This window comes from Temnothorax nylanderi, unplaced genomic scaffold (genome assembly GCF_030848795.1).
Source record: "Temnothorax nylanderi isolate EJ_2023f unplaced genomic scaffold, tnyl_v1.0 TNYL_tig0014_pilon, whole genome shotgun sequence".
Classification (NCBI taxonomy): domain Eukaryota; kingdom Metazoa; phylum Arthropoda; class Insecta; order Hymenoptera; family Formicidae; genus Temnothorax; species Temnothorax nylanderi.
In genome coordinates, this window is record NW_027249076.1 from 2104128 (window position 1) to 2123415 (window position 19288).

The 19288-nt window shown below is 36.7% G+C and overlaps 3 protein-coding genes across 4 annotated transcripts; 2 read left to right on the forward strand and 1 right to left on the reverse strand.

Moving 5' to 3' along the window:
* The first annotated feature begins 1912 nt into the window (after positions 1 to 1912).
* On the forward strand, positions 1913 to 12988 carry LOC139768175 (UDP-glucosyltransferase 2-like). 2 transcript variants are annotated; one of them, XM_071698115.1, is made up of 8 exons: positions 1913 to 2324; positions 3617 to 3687; positions 4387 to 4485; positions 4798 to 4937; positions 5853 to 6136; positions 8217 to 8436; positions 11666 to 11885; positions 12317 to 12988. In XM_071698115.1, the coding sequence occupies exons 1-8, from the start codon at positions 2136 to 2138 to the stop codon at positions 12621 to 12623; spliced, it is 1530 nt and encodes a 509-aa protein (XP_071554216.1). In that variant the 5' UTR covers positions 1913 to 2135; the 3' UTR covers positions 12624 to 12988. The 2 variants fall into 2 exon arrangements, with proteins under 2 accessions (XP_071554216.1, XP_071554215.1); XM_071698114.1 differs by having other exon boundaries at positions 1914 to 2324; positions 5823 to 6136.
* A 2058-nt stretch (positions 12989 to 15046) lies between these two features.
* On the forward strand, positions 15047 to 17274 carry LOC139768177 (uncharacterized). Its single transcript, XM_071698118.1, has 4 exons — positions 15047 to 15466; positions 15691 to 15865; positions 15940 to 16151; positions 16234 to 17274. The coding sequence occupies exons 2-4, from the start codon at positions 15765 to 15767 to the stop codon at positions 16710 to 16712; spliced, it is 792 nt and encodes a 263-aa protein (XP_071554219.1). The 5' UTR covers positions 15047 to 15466; positions 15691 to 15764; the 3' UTR covers positions 16713 to 17274.
* A 90-nt stretch (positions 17275 to 17364) lies between these two features.
* Positions 17365 to 18839, reverse strand: LOC139768176 (putative nuclease HARBI1). The gene is made up of 3 exons (XM_071698117.1): positions 18723 to 18839; positions 18295 to 18644; positions 17365 to 18207 (listed from the first exon to the last, which is right to left on the reverse strand). The coding sequence occupies exons 1-3, from the start codon at positions 18830 to 18832 to the stop codon at positions 17576 to 17578; spliced, it is 1092 nt and encodes a 363-aa protein (XP_071554218.1). The 5' UTR covers positions 18833 to 18839; the 3' UTR covers positions 17365 to 17575.
* Positions 18840 to 19288: the final 449 nt, after the last annotated feature.

Sequence of the window (19288 nt, forward strand, 5' to 3'; positions counted from 1 at the left end):
CGCCTACTTGCGGTGTCAACGGTCCTCTTTAAAGTTATACTGTAGCTTCATTATATTCACGCGAAATTACTTCAAGAAATATGCAAAATAATAATAGTCTCAAACACATAAAAGCAGTAAGGCATAATAAAACACTAATATTTATTATTAACCACAAAACACGTCATAAAAATAAATGGGTAATTATTTAGATTTTAGAAAAACTTATACAGCACGAATATCCTTGATCTTAACATATGTTATAGAGAATTAATTTCTTTAAGTAAAACGCGCTTTCAAGTAAGCCGAGTAGGCGGTCTCTTCTAGTTTCTGAGATATTGCAAGTTAATTAAAATAATTTCAAAAAGCATCTCCTGAAAATTATTCTTGGCAAATTTTGCGTGAAGAAAGCATATAGCCCATCCTGAAAGGCAACTTTTCGCGACTTTTCGTAGACAACATTCATGATGCGCCATTCTTAGCTTTTGCATCAAGGCAACATGCACGACGGCTTGAATTAACGAGAAGCTTTTCGTATCTCGGCGTTATTACAGCTCTAAGTAATGCGCTGTGCTTAAACCCGCGTATTTACGATAGCCGTGCAAAAACCTTTTGTCTTCGGACTGAAATATTTCTCTTCGTTGATCAATAGTGCAACATCAGAAATTTTTAATTTACATCATCCTACAACCACAGAAGCGTAAGCAATCACGTATGATTTTATTTGACCTATAAAACTGAGATGTAAGAGAAAACATGAGAATTTTTTTATCGTGTTTCTGAATTTATAAAAATCCGTCACGACTAAAGCTTTACAAACGAATAAACAACTTGTTTTTAAGAAACATTTTACATATTATTGTTTTTTTATTTATAACTACGTTGACATCCAATATTGCTGAACACTTGGTCTCGCCTAAAAATTTAATTCTTAAAAGTGTAAATTATTTTTTAATCTCTTCCATAAATTAGTATATTTGATATACCGTACAAAATATATCTCTTTCTCTTTTCACAGAGAGATTACAGATACAAAAGATTATAGATTGTATATAGATTATACAATAAAAAAAAAGAATAAATTAAATATAATCCATTCAAAGTAAATAAGCTTTTTTTAGAAAGAAATTTCCCTTCAAGATGAGACACCGATATTTCTTCGTTTCCAGCAACAGTATTATCTTTTACGCTCAACTTAGGACCTCTTCTCCTTGTAACGAGAAGAGGAAGAGCGAGTCATATGTCGAAGGTAATGGTGCGTCAGTGAGTGATTTGTCTCCGCCCAGCTATTTTTCGGCGCGTTTATATTTTTTCATCTACTACGCTCTTTCTGTGTCGCATGTATTATTTGAATATTTTATGTCTTAAAAAAAAGATTTACCACAATATTAATGTTATGCACGTCGTAATTGTGCGTATCAATCTTATAGAGACACAAAAATAACTATATTAGATATTATTAGATCCAAAGCTAATAATTGTACAGAAATACAATAATAAGGAATTGAATTTGTACAGAGTAATTGAATTTATGTTGCAATTAAATAAAATTCTTCCATTTTGTAGTTATGTAATCATGTAAGTTCTATTATTGTGTCTGTAAATTCTATTATCGATTTGGCTATTTTAACGGATTACTTTGTTAAGATGATACGATATCATTTTCCTATCATATCTCAAATGGCTATCTCAAAGAGCTATCCGTTCTTTATCGACTTTTGCCGACATGTCGCAACGAAATTTCTAATGCCGTTTAATGTTGACAATAAAATTATAACGATGTCCGATTAGCCCCACTCTCATTGAGAGATAACTATATGGATATATACCTCGAAATCTACCATTCCTATGAATACCGTCTTTGTATTCTGAACGAATATAAAAATAGGGTCCGCGCACACGAGGCCTGAATTATTTCTTCCGCAAAGCTGAGTGAGAAGCACCCGACCAATGGACATCCCGTTCACTTATTTACCGTGGCCCCAAGCAAACTGATCGTGGAACATGTATTGAATTTTTCATACGGACCGCCTCGTCTTTTTTCCGTCGCTCGGGTTCTTTTTAAAAATTCCTGCGAGAGACCGGTAGCCTCGATTCTTTCCTGAAAGATTGAACGGCCGTTTCGCATCCACGAACGAAAGTGTTCTGTGCCCAAAATGCGCGTCGTGACACTCGTATTGCTATCAATTTCACTATTCTGTACTTTCCAACACAGCCGCGGATACAACATCCTGGGTATTTGTCCGAGCGCAAGTTACAGCCACCAGCAATCTTTTCAAGCATTGATGAAAGCCTTGGCATCTCGTGGTCATAAGGTTACCGTTTTATCAACAGTTCCCTTAAAGGTAAGTAAATTTTTTCCTTATATTTTTTCGCTCTAATCCTTTGCCTTCATTACGACTGACACGCGTCGTTTGTCTAAATATTATATCGGAATATCTCAAATGAAAATTACCACGCGAAGATATTAGAAAGTTTTACGAAGAACAGGTATTTCCGGGTATTTCGGATATAATATAAAAGCTAAAATTCCATATTTTATATATAAAACAACTTTGCAATTTTAAATTTATTAAATTACGTCATTTAAAATAACATATGACTTAAAAAGATATTTTGGCATTCATTATGTGTTCAAAACTTGCCACTGCAAAATTAATTTGCTTACCCTTTTTACCCACCCGGTATTGTTACGATTAAACGCTTGCCTATATATCGTTGCTTGCGAGAATTACCACCAACAAAGCCGCCTTGTGCTTACTAAGGACTCAAGGCATTGCACTGTTCACAGTTATTTTCGTTTAGTCTAGATAAACTTTGCGACTTTAACTGCATTCACCGTATATTGTTTTAAGCCGTTAACAGTCTGTTGTCAAATCAAAACTATATTACGACTAAATTCACGTATTTAATTTGTCTATATGAATCATTTATAGAGAAGTTATAGACTGATAAATAGATATTTGACTCGATAATTCTTTTTCAAGCTTTTCTTTTCTTTTGTCATTTCACTTTCCCCAGTTCTATTCGCTTTTTCTCTGATATCCTTCTCTCAGGTTCTCTTAGATCGTTCATCTAACCGGTCTAACGTCTCGCTCCTTTCCATCTACTGTCTCGCGTAATCCTTCTCTCGCTTCCTCTCCTTTCTCTATCTCTCTTTCTCTCTTTCTAAACTCGAGTTCAAAGTTACGCAAACTTCGTTTAGCTTCAATTTACTTCTACTAACATTTCTCTTTGCTGAATGTGTCTTCTCACGGCTTGATAGTCCTGTTTCTTTCGTGGCAAAATTAGAGATTAAATTGTTCACGTAAACTGGATAAAACCTAACTAACGAAAACATAATTGCCTTGCACACAAACTACACTATCGTAGTACTTTATTGGTTTTTCCTTTAAATTCGTAACAATTACTGATCTATCATTTAAATATCTTTTTTATTTATTCGTTTTTTATAATATTTAAAAATTATTCTACTTTTATATTACATTTTTATTTTTATATAAAAAGATAATTATAAAAATATATTTCTAATATATACATATATATATATATATATATATATATATATATATATATATTAAAAAGTTTATTATATGTTCGTAATTGACATTTTTTTCTAATTTTTCTTATTTTACAGAATCCTCCACCGAATTATGAAAACGTTGACTTGTCATTCTCGTACGTAAGCAAGGATTGCACAGGATTAAGGTATACATTTATTATGTTTCGTGCAGATCAAGTGGGTTCCTTCATATCTGCAGCGCTGCCATCCAGTCATCCGACCAAAAAAAAAGTGAAACTCTTAGTGACTGTTCTCTGACAGAAAAAAACTGACAAAAAAGTAACCTTCTAGGCATTAAAATCGTAATCAAAAATGACATTGTTTATAAAATTTTTAGAGTAATTAAGACCATTTAAGCAAAAACAAACATTTACTCTTATTTTCCCGAAACAATCTTTGGATAGCCAAACATGTAATAAATTCTTTTCATGGTTTAAAAATTAATAATAAGGAAAACACAGGGCTTTCCGAAAATCACGTGCGATTTCTTAAGCCCGGTGTCCACGATGCTAGAACTGTGTCCAAGTTTCGGTTTAAGCCAATCAACTTGCAGCTCTTACAGAAAAGTAGCAGTTTCATTGGCTTAAACCGAAACTTGGACACAGTTCTAGCATCGTGGACACCGGGCTTTAAGAACGCGTTTGTTTTCTTTAAAATCGCGTAATGCGTTTTATTTAAAACGCCGTGCGATTTTTTAACTATGATGACTATTATAGTGACCCATTTTAGACGATAGTGATTTTTTAGTAACTTGTCAAAAAAAGGGACAAAAAGTGACTTAAGTGACTAAATGACAGCGCTGATATAGCTAGAAAATTAATAATCTTGAATTTTATCTTTGATAGACATATGGGAGCCTATGCGCTTCTCCATCAAAATTTGTGGGGAGCAAATTACATATGCAGACATCAATTATTTAGTCCTGCCATTAACGAACTTATAACGTAAGTTTAACATAATAATGACTAGCTATAATCAGGAAATTTTAGTAAATAATCTTGTTTTGTTTTAACTTATGAATAAATTTTGTAATTAAGCACAAAATAACCAAAAATCTATTCCCAAATATTAACTAAATCAAAATATTAATGATCGCGGATTATACGAAACTCTGCAACATAAATTAACAACGCGTTTTCGTCGCCCCATGTAAATACGGAGACGGAAATCAAACGACAACTTTAATAGTCCTATGATTTTAATAGTCTTACGAACAACACGCTGAAACAAATCCAGTTCAAATTTACTTGTTACAGGAGCAACAAGACATTCGACGCAATGATTATAGAGCAATTATGGTACCAATGTTATTACGCCCTCGTAAAGCATTACAACTTCCCCGTGCTGATTGGATTTTTGAGCGTGGGCAACTTGCCCTACGTAATGGATTCCGTTGGTGAGCATGTCGTGCACGTCGAACAACTCTCGCGATTTCGCCGGCCTAGCAATTTTATTGCTTGCAAAAGTAACCCAGTCCAGGTAACAAGTCGGTAATGCGAGCCTGGTCAGACTGTCGTCCCGCAATGTCTTTCTCTACCGGGTTCGCACTCACCTAGGTTGGCATCGGTAACGAACGTCGTTACTGCGCGCGGAAATTGACGTAAATTGTCGTTAAAGCAGAAAGTGCGAGCAATCGGAGTCCGGGTCTTCGTGGAAAAGGATAGATTACTCGGTAGTGCTTTAACTTGTACCGGGCTGACCCGAAGAGCGTCGGAGAAAAGGTGGCGAAAGGGACGACGCGCCAGCTCGCCGCCATTCGATTCCTTTACCTCGACGTAATTGAAGATACCCGAAAGTACTCTTCCGGATGAACGTAATAGACCGTGAAATGGATCGCCATGGCTGCTACTGAAATATTTCAATTAAAGCCGGGCGGAGTTTTGCGAAGGCGGACCGCGTATCGAAGTAGTAACGTTCCCCATTGATCTGACCCAATCACCGAGTTGAGTTTTCGAAGAAGTAAATGTACTGCACCGACTGTAACACATCGCGCTTCTTTCTCTTCACTCGCGAGAAAATTTACCGTGTAATAACGCGTTTCTCTAGTCGTCCGAACGAAAACAATAAAAGAAAAGTAGTTGTAAAACAAATTTAAGAAGTGCATCGCATAGTAGAGTACTTCTATTATACTCCTATTTGCAACATATAACTCACAAGTATCTCCGAAAAACTCGAGGTTACGTTTAAAACTTTTACATTTCACGATTAAATATGTCGCATTTTGTAAACGATTAGTTTTCAAAACGCTTTTGTTTTATTCAAAAAATGTCATGATCGACAGGAAATCCAGATGACCCTAATTTTAATCCAGACATGACGTATCCGTTCACGGACAGAATGACAATCAACGAGCGTATAGTGAATATCCTTTACACAACATACACAAGATTATATTATCGATACTGGCATCTACCAAAGGCTCAACGCATGGCTAACGAGCTGACACCTGGTACATCCGTTTACGACATCGATAAAAATTTCAGTTTAGTGATTCTGGGCAACAATCACGTGTTCGGTTACCCAAAGCCACTACTGCCGCACGTGATCGAAGTTCACAGCTTGCATATTTCGGAAAATCCCGGTTCCTTGCCTGAGGTAAGCAATTACAACTGTGTTTAAAAAAGAAACAATTACAATGATGTGCGCGTAAATAGTTTTGACGTTGCACCAGAAAAAAGATCCTCCAATTATTTAATATCAAAAAAGTAATAAAGTTGCAAGTAAATTATTAAATGCACAAAATTGTATAGGCACAGATTATATTGACAATTATCTTCTATGCCGTTACTTCCACTTGCTTCAAGCTTACTTTAATCGTACATTTAATTTACGATTAAATCGTACATTTAGTAAAAGACATTTATAGATCATAAAATGGAATTAAACAATTTATCGAGTTAAACGCATTTCTTCCACCTGAGTATAGCATCTGAGAGTTAATGTTTTTACGTCGATTAAACCTTCGCTTCTCGTAGTTTTAAATACGTCTCAGAAAGACGATATTGTGTGTCGTACGAGAATGATTTCTCCCGGGGAAATACATACCATTCTCACAGGTGACCAATAATAGTCAGTTGGTAGAAGTTTACCAACGACTCAGCGTAGCGACGTAAAGGTAAACATCATTGCTATTTACCGCGAACCGTTCTAAGTCTCCCAAGGGCCGACAAGGAAAATATTATTGGAAGAGTATTTCATTGAAGATCCTTTACATACAAAAAATAACTGTGGAATCACCTCTACATTGTGTTATGTACATAATATTGTGTTATCCCATAACTAGTTATCCCATAAGCAGTTTTTGATGACGGGTCAACAATTTTATTAAATTGACGTCTTCACTGCTTAAATTTTACTCAAATACTAAAAAAAACATCGTACTTTACAGCAGTATATATGTCCCCCCACCTATATCTGTCACAATTACGCAATATTGCAGCATTAATTCTGACTAAGTTGAAAATACCGCGTTATTTATAGGATGACCCAATATTACAATAGCTGTTTGCTGTTTGCGTTCTTCAGCGTCAATCTAAGAGTGCACTGTCGAAAATGTTCGTTTATAACGATTGTTTAATTTTAACATGACTGATTAAGTATATAATTGAGTTATAATACTCATTTATATAATCATTGAAAGTATTTCTCTTTTTTAACTTAAAACTAGACTAAAGTTTTATACACTGGATTTTAATTTAAAATTAGAAATTTGAATAAACATTAGCTACACATTATTTGTTTATATTTTGAATCTATTAAGAGAGAAAGAGATGATTTGATTAATAAATTTATATAAAAATAATTACAAGAATTATAGCTCGATAGAAGATAAAAGTTAAACATTTTATAGCTGCCTTTTGATTCTACTAAAGTTAGTTTCCTTTAAGTTTGCTTGATTACTACTACGAAGACAATGCGCAAAGATAACTGCAGTTACCACGTGATCCCGAATAATATTGAGAACGGAACGTGACCGCGGCAATGTGATCGTCTTTATACACATACACCAGAATGTATCGAAATCCATGAACAGTTATAATTAATAGGACAAAGCCTTCGGCTACACACTGTGCATATGGAACCACCGTCGCCATGTCTTCCATAAAAGCTAGCGCAGGTTTCGCAATTAACAAAGGAAGTTGCATTATCAGTAATATCAATCGCATTAATAGCACAATCGGTTCCATTTGCATCCTATCGCAGCAGTTGCTAACGCAAATTTACAAACTTATTTTGAAAATAAAAAAGTTATATGGCGAATAAACATATTTTATAAAACAACAATGCCTATATATGGCAAAATGACATTCAGTTATTATAATTGCAACGAAAACGCGTGATTTCTTAGTAATAAATATAAATTATGCTCTCGATTGTGCTTCATGTGTTAGTTTCCGTTAGTTATCTTGTTTTATATTTAAAAACCAATTATTCTACAAAAAAAATAGTTGTATTTATATCTGAATAAAAAATTGGTCGTGCAATTTTTAAAATACAAATTTTAAAAATACTGTTATTTCTATTCAAGTCTGCAACGTTGTAAAATATTTTCAAATTTCTTTGCATGTATCACTTGTCGTTGGAGATACTATTTTAGCCAAAATATATCGTATCTATCAGCATATGTGTCACACTTTTCAGTTCTCATTAAATACAATTTTCATTACTATTCTAGGCTATTGGCGAATTCCTAGATAACGCTCAGGATGGTGCTATTTATTTCTCTCTTGGCTCAAATCTGCAAACTGACCAACTACCCGCTGGACCTTTGACCGCATTGTGCAACGCCCTAGGCTCGCTCAAGCAAAGAGTTCTATGGAAACATGACGGCAACATGGCTATTCATCCGCCCAACATCAAATTTGTGAAGTGGGTGCCTCAACAAGCGGTCCTCGGTAAGGCTGCCCAAGGCTAAATTGACCAACTCTTTACCTCGTACTCTTCGAAAGAAGCGGATCAACCGCCGCGAGATATGCACTTACAAAACGGTTTGATGAGAAGCATTCTATGCTGGAATTTCTTTGTGCTTGAAGATAGAAAATCGATAAAGTTATAAAAAGAATAGATCGTGTAAGAAAGAAAGAGAGAGAGAATTTACTTCACAATCTTATTTCAGTTTTATGTAGCTATGATCCTTATTGTATTTACAATACAATCCACAATGCTTGGTTCTAATCTTAATAATAGAATAAATCACTTTTACTTCGCCAGTCAAATAATAAACAACAATGGAAATATTAATCGACTCTATAATACTGGCCATTATAATCGCCAAGATAATACGACCACGATTTCGATTACCGTCATGTAATCTTTGATACTTATATATAAGCATCTCATTTAAATAATTAAATTTATTGCGAAAAATATTACCTCAGCCAGGGTTCGAACCTGGAACCTCCCTCATTCCGTGATGGGTGTCGTTCCAATTCGACCACTGAGGCATGTGATAATATTTATCGCAATAACCTGTATTAAACTAAACAATATTATTCCAACCAAAGTAACTGCGCGCCGACAAATCGTCAGACTTGAAACACAATTTTGGTTGGCGTAGCATATTATTTTCTAATAGACATAATACAAGATGGAAACACCGAAATTATTTAAATGAGATGCTTATATATAAGTATCAAAGATTACATGACGATCGATAATCGAACCAAATCGTGGTCGTATTGTCTTGGCGATTATAATGGCCAGTAGAGTCGATTAATATTTCCATTGTTCTTAATAATAGATGCTTTATCAAATTCAAAACTATTTTATCTTCAAGGAAAATGTTAAAGAATGTCAAAAGTTGTTGCAACATTTTGAATTTAGGGATAGTATTTAGTAATAGCAACACATAACTACATAAAATGAAATAATGATGTAAATGGCGAATTATCTTATTAGCTGTCGGAGGCTATTTGTTATAGATTTGATTATTTAATTTTATTTAATTTAATCGTGCTTATATAACTCAAAAATTAATGCATTAAGATATTTTCTTAAAGATTAAAAAAGCCGATTAAATTTATTATAAAATCTATTATTAAAATTAAGAAATTATGGATTTTACACATTTTGCTTAATTTAACGAAAATCGTTATCGAGTCAATGCAGTAAATATTGTGAATCAATCTCAATTTCGTCGGTCGCAAGCAATGATTACTAAAGAAGGCAATTTTGCTAACTTACTTTATATAAGTATGTACTAAAACTTTCCCAGCTCGCGAACGAAATGTAAAATTCCAACTTAATTGTTCGATAATGATCTCATAAGAGCCTCATATATTGCCGAAGTACTCTAACTGCTTGTTCGCTATTACCATAAATGAGTTGAGAAACTTATACTTAGACCTTTAACGATTACATTCTTATTTTATTAACGTGTGCAATCGCACGGATTTGTTAAGCGAAATTCAGCGCAAGAAAGAAACTTCAACCATGACGACGACGACAAGGACGTACCTACCATCGCACGCAGATATTCAACAAACTTGCAACTTTAGCATTACTTTCATCTACAAGGAATGTTAATTTTTCGCGACTAATAGGCACAACATTCTTTGGACGTAGTGTTATTCATGGTTCCGGAATCTTTAAACGATTTGTGAACTTAATTACGTTGTTATATCGCGGGCATGCTATTTTCCGGCCATCGCTTAACGTCAGAGACGAAACGAGTATTCCCCTTTATATCGAGAGGCACGCGGCTGGATTCCAATCGAACAAAGTCCCGGCGATCGAAACGGTATCACTGCCGCACGTTTCGAAATGATCATCAAAGCTGTCTCCCGATCGAGATCGCGTTACTCGGATGTTTGAATTCGACCAACATTTGCCTCGCTCTCTCGCGTCACATCAAAGAGAAAAGCAACGTGGAATATAAGAAAGGCCGATGCACACGTCGGTACCAGGCCCTTTCCCGCCTTTGGATGGCTTGAAACGCGTTATTTTTGCGAAAGTCGCTTAAGGGTAAGCATTGGGATAAAAAAAAATTGCCAACACAATACTATCGCGACCAAGGAAAATACAGCCACGGACTAGTACAGCGGAATGAAGTGAAACGATAACTCATGACGCATGCGGCGGTGAAATTCTCGCGGGAAATTCTGACAAACAACTCCTGTTGGCAGTAACGCAACTGGCTCGATGCAAATGCACAAGCGTGCACAAAGTTTTATGCACATTGATAGACAGGCAGCGGTTGCCTGCACGAAGAACGTATTAGTGTTGGGAATACGAATGGTGACTAGAAGAAACGACGCAATTATATCGGAACTTCGGGATTATCGATGTATCACTACTCGTTATATAATACCTTTCAATTGCGCGTGTCTATGTTTGACATCTATCTACCCTCGATATTCGTATTACCCTCAACATTCATATTACACGTGACACCACAAAAATAACTTTGAACGCTCGTTACGTAAAGCGTTTGATTTTTTGTAATATCGCGTGTAATATGAATTCGTAATTCGAAATTACAAATTTAACTTTAATAACAGACTCCTTCATTTAAGCGAACGGTAAGATCTTATTATTGGGAAATATATACACAATTGCTCTTTAAGGAAATCCTTCATTTTAATTATAATTTTAATAACTTTAATAATTTCTGAAATAAAAAATTTTCAGAAGATCGTATAAATATATAATGAAAAAGACGTCCCTAATAGGTAACTGTTGCACAAATTCCCCGGATAAAATATGTTCTAATTGAGAAGTGTGTATCGCGTTACGTATAATAAAAAAAAAATCTCATTCCCCCGACATTCCCGGTGTGACGATAAAAAAAATGCACATCGGCCAGAATTTCGTCGGAAAATTCCGCGCGCGTTGATATTCGAATGCGATCAATCGGCCGTAAAGTGCGACGCGAAAAAATAAATACGACAATGCAGACATTTTTATGAAATCTCGCGTCGCATCTCTTGGTCGCTCGTGATCAACGCTAGGACTTCGCTTCCACCTCTCTCATTGCTCTTTCTCTCTTTTTTTCGTCGCGCTCTTTTACCACTGTCCCCCACACGCCACACCAAATCCCTCGGTATAATAATTCTCAAGAGCAAATAATCCGCGAAGCATCATTTTACGGTATTTTATGCACTTACGCCGCTTTTACATATACAGCGCATCCCAAGGTGATAGCGTATATGATGCAGGGCGGATTGCAGTCGTTGCAAGAGGCGGTGCACTATGCCGTGCCGGTAGTCGCAATTCCCTTTTTTGGGGATCAGTATTTCAACGCACGTAAAATCCTAGACGCCGGTATCGGACTGACACTGGACATCGACACCATAACCGAAAGCTCCGTCGTACAAACGTTCAGGGAGATCGTCGAAAATAAAACGTGAGTATGACCTGGTTCCAACACAGAATCGCGCCGGTAGCGTGACTTTTCGAAAAATTAATCCTGAAAGCATTTCGCCCTCTCAATTGCTATTCTTGTATCGTACTCATTTATAAAAGGTAAATCTAATCTAAACGAAGCCGAATAACTTATAGTCTTTTTCTGTCAAATTATGTCTTGTATAAACTAGTACACGTTATAATCCTAAATTTCTTAACGATACAATAATTATGTGATAATTTTGAATTAACATGACATAAATACAAATTAAATGAAATGCATTAAAATCACGAAAAAATCAGTCATAATCGTCAAAAGAAATAATAATTGATTAGTCGTAATCTTTGAAAGAATTATCGACTAGTATTTAAACATTGGTCAAACAGAATACGATTTTGATATGCAACATAATGCCAAAATTGTAATTACAGATATTTGAACAATATCAAAACGATGTCGGCGATCGTGCGGGATGAATTAGTGAAACCTATAGACAGGGCAGTGTGGCATGTGGAACACGTATTGAAATTTCCAAACTCGAGACATTTACAGTATCATGGACACGATATGTCATGGATACATTATTATGCAACGTATCTATGCTTGGCTACATGTCTCACTTTATTATTATACATCAGTTACATATTGTACAACAGAACCGTTAATGCTATTGCAAAAATCAGATGCGTAAGTAATATAAAACGATGGATAAGTAACTTGAAACGAAAGCTCGATTAACTTTAATTTACCATGCATACGAAACAATAATTATGAAGCAAAAATTGATCATGTACGTAATATATGTATAAATTAATTGAGAGAGAATTTCGTTGCATGAGTAGACAATCTTGTGTAATGCTTACGATAAAGAAATGAATATATTATATATTGCTGGTGACACAGAGATACGTCTTTTTTTCTTATACTTTGTTGTCGCATTATTATATTTTTTATTTATTCAAAACAGTTCTTCAAACATTCAAAAAAATGTTGAAGAATAATTCGTAAACTTGGAAATTCGTATTCATTACATCAATCATATAATTGAAGTGTAAATTAGATGCAAATGAAAAATCAATAAAAGAAAGAGTATCCTGATCGAATCTCACGTTTGTGTCATTTATTACATTTTCGATAAACAATAAGCGATTTTGTGTAAAGTCCCGAATTTATCGACAAAAGCTATGCTTGAGTATTATTATCTATAAAAGGTAATTCAGAAAGACGAAAAGCGCTGTAATCTTGCACCTACATCTTATATACCGACGTCTGGTTATTTTACATTATATCAAATAATGATAGTACAATATGACACAAAAAATACATTTATATGTATGTGTGCGTGTATGTGTGCGTGTGCAGCAAGAAATAAAACTATCGGTTACGATTTTATGTGTAAAATAAACGAAAATAAAAATAAAAATCAAATATCTGTCTATTTTAAGGCAATAGATTTTATAATGTCTAATAACTGTTAGAAAAAGACTGTTCGTTTCTTTTATGATATCTCATTTCTCATAGATATATTTTATTAACGTTTGTGATATAATTTTACAACTCCATTGCCTTGATAATAAAATAAAAAAATAACTCACCAGCCATGCGCAACAGCGGAGTTGTAAGTTGTAACTCTGCGTTGATCTGTAACATAAAAATATTTTTACATTAAAGCAAGATAATCGATATTTTAAATAAATAAATATCGCGCCCATTAAATTTTTAAAACGTTATTTTAACACGTATTTGATTTTAAAATACTAATGCAAAAAACAATCGCGGCCGTAGCGCGACTGCATATTTTCGCATTAGCTCATTCGCGTAATTAATCCGCGAAAAAAAGTACAAGTAATATAATATTACGATTGTGGGAATAAAAGAGAGACGCGACGTTCGCGACGTAACATCTCTTATTCTCACTTATGCCGGAGATCGAATTCCGAAATTGCGAAATTGCGCCGGAGTAAACCTCGAACGAGTACTGGCCTAGTTTACACCGATCACTTGATACGCGTATTAAATAGTAAATAACTAGTAAATTAGTTTGATTATTGGCTGATCAGCTCAAATATACTATTCGATACGCGTATCAAGAGATCGGTGTAAACTAGGCCACACTGACAATGAGTATCGCGCGTAATGAACGAATAAAGTGGCGCTTGAAAAAGTGACGGAATCCGCCACAGGATAGCAAAATAATAAACGAATAACACTCACCTCACGGTTGCTCCGCCGTCGCCCGATGCCTCCCAGGCTTCCTCCTCCTCTCCTCGATCCTCCTCCGTCGCATCTCCGTCGGCACACTCACTCACGACGTTCACGACAGTTCACGACACGCGAAAATATCGTCACTTACAATCGCGCGACACTTTGCACGGCACTCCCGGTATTTAATCTCGCGACGCGGCGCGTACTTTGTTACACGACGACGGAAGAATTACGTCGGAGAAGCTACGAACGAAACTAAACGATCCGCTCGATGCCCGTCGGCCCGTAATGTTCGGCAGGTAGACGCTAACATGGCAGAGAGAATTTCATAAATCGCGCGGCCAACTTCACTCGCCAGGAGCAACCGTCGCGAGGACACTACACTTGCTGCTTGTGAAGCGATTTTGGTTAACTGCAATTAAATCGTCGATTAATGAACAATCACATCCGTGTCTGTCTCTCACGATATTAAGACACGATTAAACGCGAGATTAAACGTACGTTAATAGAGACTGTGATCGCTCGTTGAACATTTAACGTCGCGGCGTTACTCGATTTACTCCGCTCGTATTCTTTTATCCGTGTTCCGAAGAAAACGACGGCAAGTTCATGCTGAAGTCGTGCGCGACACGACGCGAGTCAAGTCGACGGTTGAGAAAAGCGAAATTGTCCGAAAGAATGTAATATTATCGAAGAACGTCACTGTTATCGAATGCGTGATGTATCTCGGATACCGTACAAATTCCGCGAAGCACATGCATTAAATAAACATTCGGTATCACATATCACATATGTATATCACACGTATCCGCACATATCACAGTATCTGAACCGCCGGACAATACATGTATTACTCCGCGGCTCCGCGCTGCGATCCGAGAACGGCGATCAAGATCAACGGCGATGACGAAATGGAGTCGCGGCGCTGCGGCAACCCCAAAGCACTAACATACCGACTCACGCGCACGACTAGCGTCGTCTACAATGGCAGCAAGAGTAAGGATTAAGCAGGATTAAGGCTGTAAGACGTCGAAGTAAGCTGAATGTTTCCGGATAGTAGGACGTAGAGTAAGGCCGTAAGTGAAATGGTTGAATTCCATTTCCTACGGTCTACTCCCTTACTCTCAGCCAATGAGAGCTCGACATTAACGAAAGCGCGCGTGACAACAACCGGTGCTGTTGTGTGCTAACCTGCCTGCAAATATGTCGGACACGGAATCCGTTTTTGAAGAAGACAGCATTGACCGAGAGCTAATTGCCGTGGTCCGAAGTTAATCGGTTTTTGTATGATAAGACTGAAAAGTTGTACGCCAATGTAGAAGTGAAGACCAACGCATGGGCGCAGATTGGCGCGAGCCTCACTAACCCACTAGAAGGTAAGTTTATTTTGGATATTTTTAAATGTGTTACGGTTTTGTAGCAATTTGTTGTTACAATATAGTCGATGAACAAGGTGTCACATAGTAAATCGTTGAAAAATATGTTTGGCAGAATGAAAGTTAGGTTATAAATTAAGTTAGATAACTTTGGTGCACTATAGAAAGAGAATGAACACTTGATAATTTGCTTACTGGAATGAAACGTAATCTATACTTGTCAGGTTCTGTTGCTGAGAAACGATTTTACGCCCTGAGGCAGCGCTTTGGGAAAGAGCGGAGAAAAGTTACGCAGTCTATGCCGAGGTCTGGAGCTGGAGCGGACCAGCCTACATACACACCAACTTGGATACTGTACAAGGACCTCAGATTCCTGGAGGACATCATTAAACCTAGAAAGTAGGCATTGCGGTCTGAGAAGTTCTTTATGACAAATACCGATGACATAATTAATGGTTGTAATGTGATTGCAGAACTTCATCCAACTACAAATCTAAAGCTCCTGTAAATCCTAGCAGTCAAGTGCCAGTATTTCGCACAAGTTCCCCGTCCTTGTCTACGTCTGCTTCTGGTGGTGAAGTGACAGTGCTTCACACAATTTCCCCCATCTCTTCTACGTCTGCTGTAGCAAGTCCAAGTCCAGACATGTCTAGTTATTCGAATGACTTCTTTATAAGTCTCGCAGGTGAGGAGATTAAAATATCCATTGTCATATCTTCACAGTTTGATGTAACATAATCTGAAGTATTCTTTTGTTGCATTTTCAGGTACTGACGAGAATTCCACAGATACGTCTGAGACCCTCTTTTCGCCGCCACCTATAACACCATTTCCTACAACATCTACACCACCTCCTGCAATTACCTCGGGATCTGGGAGCAATGATACAGTTGCACAAGTGCAGAGGGCTATGTCCAACATTAGCAACAAACGCAAGGCGCCCCCACCTGATAATTTTGCATTCAAGAAACGGCAGGAGGCAGACGCTGTCAATAAAATCTTAATCGAGCAGGGTAAGGGACTGACAAACCTTGCAGCAAAAATTGGTGAAGCAATCATGGCTCCACCTCCACCACCAAAGTCCCCGTCGGTAGTAGTCAGCAATACATCTCCTGGCACTCAGCCCATGCTGAGTGCCATAGGATTCGCGCTAAGTACAGTACCTGAACATACTCAGCTTAAATGCCTCATTGGCATATTGCAATATATTAATGATTTCTCTAACAAGAGTGGACAGGCCCAGTGAAGCAAGTGATTGACAGTCTGATTTTTAATACATAGATTAAATAATACATTTATAATACACAGATTTTATTTTTTTATAGGCTGTGATTTGGATAGTCTTTCTTGTTAATATGCGTTTAATTAACTTGCTGTGATTTAAGTAATAATAATTATTATGATAATTAATTTTCTTATACGAAGATGAACAAAATTTATTTTTATTTTTATGTGCAGATTGGAACAGAAATGGCTTCTCACATGAAATTATCCACATATTATAAAGCATATCTGCATATATGCATTTTCCATATATGCCCTTACATGCATTTAAATTCTTGTGAGAAGGCATTTCTGTTTTCGTGTGTACACAGTTTATTATTAAGTAAAATTTTAAAGAACAAGGTAAAAAGAAGTTGAACTTTGAACTTACTGTGGATTAAAATAAATTTTCATAATATGTTTATGTATGTTTATGTCATGTTCAGGGGTATGTTTATGAGTTAAGGCAGTTTAGCTGAATTTAGGCAGTATTATTTTTGTGTTGATCGGAGGACGACAATAAAAAAATAAATATTTTAATGCAATCGTTTTTATTTTATTCAATCTACTTATTCACAAAACCATAAATAGGATTATCAGTTTTAAAAATATTCATTATGCTCACAGCCAAATAACACAACATTTAACTGGAAAACTAAGTAAGAAATTGGCAATGCTCCCAAGTAGTGCTTACATTAACATTACATTACACTCAGTATGCTTTATCTTATAATTATATATGGAATACAAAATTAAATAATTAAAATTACAAAGCGAATTATTACAAGTACAATAAAATCATCATAAGGATATGGAAACTTTGTCATAAGTATGCGAGAAGGTTAATTATTTTAGCTGGAAAGCTCTCACATATTGCCAGGGTGCCTGAGCTTCCCCAACTGGAGACACAAAATATTGCTTGAGGTAATTGCGCGTACCTTCCGATACTGAGCCACCTCGATTAGCACCAGTCCTACCCAACTCTGTGAAAAATTGGCCAGGACCAACAGTCCTCCAGCGACCTTCATGAATAACCCCACCCTCATCCTCAACATCGAGCCAATCAGGAGGGCAATACTGACAGATAGATCCATCATTAACGTTATTAGAGCTCATAATAAAGTTGTGAAGGCAAACAAGAGCTTTAAAAATCTTTTCTGCATTTGATACGGAAAAACACAATCGTTTGTGCAAAATACGCCAGCGTGACACTAATATTCCAAACGTATTTTCGATGCAAAGGCGAGCCCTACTGAGCCGGTAGTTGAAAACACGCTGCTCGTCTGTCAATCGATTGCGTCTTGCATAGGGGCGCATGAGGTAAGTGTTAAGAGGGAAGGCCTCATCGGCCACAATCACATGTGGGAAGGGGACATCTCTCCCTGGCAGAGGTGTTGGTGGTGGAAGATCAGCATCACCAGATGCAAGGTCTGCAGCCAATTCAGAGTTTCTCCACACACCACCGTCACTGATCGAACCTGTAAATTACATCAAGTATATTCCATTGTAGCGTTACTATTAATTTGTTTCTTGTCAGTTATTAACAAGGAACTACCATTACTCACCAAACTGTCCAATGTCTACCCATGTGAACTTGTAATTTGCATCACAAAGTGCCAACAGCACTATACTAAAGAATTTCTTGTAATTGAAATACTGTGATCCAGAGCATGGAGGCTTCTCGATTTCCATGTGTCTGCCATCAAGAGCACCAATACAGTTCGGAAATTGCCACTTTAACATGTATTCTTCGCTTATTTTTCTCCAGCCATCAGTATCTGGTGTAGGAAGAACAATGGGTTGCAGGGCACACCATATAGCACAACAAACTTCTGGCACTATTTTGCAGACCGTAGATCTCCCAACTCTGAATTCCAGATGCTTTGTCTGCATGCTTTCTCCTTGAGCAAGATACCTACATAAAAAAGACATTAAATAATATTAAATAGGAAATCTAATTTTAAAAAAATGCAAAGTTGATTCGTCAACTTACGTCAAGGTTAGGCTCAAACGAAGCCTGGGTGAAAGAGGTTTCCGATTGCTGCGCTTTTTCAAATATGGACTCACTAAATTGAGCAAAAATTCAAACTGCTCCGGCCACATCCGAGTATACCCGAAAATTCTTCATGATCACTGACTATCAACTCGCGAAATAGGTTGAAGTTGAAACCTTGTTCTCGTTTGCGCCTGTTAACGGGCCGTACCCACCACCTCCGACCAATAAACTTCTTCGTCTGAAGCTGAACCCATTGAAAAGTTAGATGCTGGCTCCATAATATCATATATAGCACAACAAGTCTAATTTTTTGCAAATCCATGATTGCTACAAAACACTCGTATTAGCACAGAGCCACGCGTCATTACTACACGCCATTGTAGACACTCAGACGTTAACGTCGTCTACAATTCAGCAGCCTAACCCTAGTGCTTACGTCTTACACATACTCTTACGGCAATTGTAGACGACGCTTTACGCCCAACGCCACTCAAAGGAGAATCGTTTGTACCCATTTGTACCTCCGTTTAAATCATTTGTTCCTAAAGGGTTAAGGATTAGGG

What these genes read in the sequence shown, in the direction of transcription:
- LOC139768175 (XM_071698114.1), top strand. Translation starts at nt 2,136, where the DNA reads ATGCGCGTCGTGACACTCGTATTGCTATCAATTTCACTATTCTGTACT. An exon ending in ATCCCGGTTCCTTGCCTGAG is followed by an intron (nt 6,137 to 8,216) that starts GTAAGCAATTAC and finishes TTACTATTCTAG; the next exon opens with GCTATTGGCGAATTCCTAGA. An exon ending in GAGATCGTCGAAAATAAAAC is followed by an intron (nt 11,886 to 12,316) that starts GTGAGTATGACC and finishes TTGTAATTACAG; the next exon opens with ATATTTGAACAATATCAAAA.
- LOC139768177 (XM_071698118.1), top strand. Translation starts at nt 15,765, where the DNA reads ATGCCGAGGTCTGGAGCTGGAGCGGACCAGCCTACATACACACCAACT. An exon ending in GACATCATTAAACCTAGAAA is followed by an intron (nt 15,866 to 15,939) that starts GTAGGCATTGCG and finishes ATGTGATTGCAG; the next exon opens with AACTTCATCCAACTACAAAT. An exon ending in CTTCTTTATAAGTCTCGCAG is followed by an intron (nt 16,152 to 16,233) that starts GTGAGGAGATTA and finishes TTGCATTTTCAG; the next exon opens with GTACTGACGAGAATTCCACA.
- LOC139768176 (XM_071698117.1), bottom strand. Translation starts at nt 18,832, where the DNA reads ATGTGGCCGGAGCAGTTTGAATTTTTGCTCAATTTAGTGAGTCCATAT. An exon ending in CGTTTGAGCCTAACCTTGAC is followed by an intron (nt 18,645 to 18,722) that starts GTAAGTTGACGA and finishes TTTTTTATGTAG; the next exon opens with GTATCTTGCTCAAGGAGAAA. An exon ending in GGTAGACATTGGACAGTTTG is followed by an intron (nt 18,208 to 18,294) that starts GTGAGTAATGGT and finishes TGTAATTTACAG; the next exon opens with GTTCGATCAGTGACGGTGGT.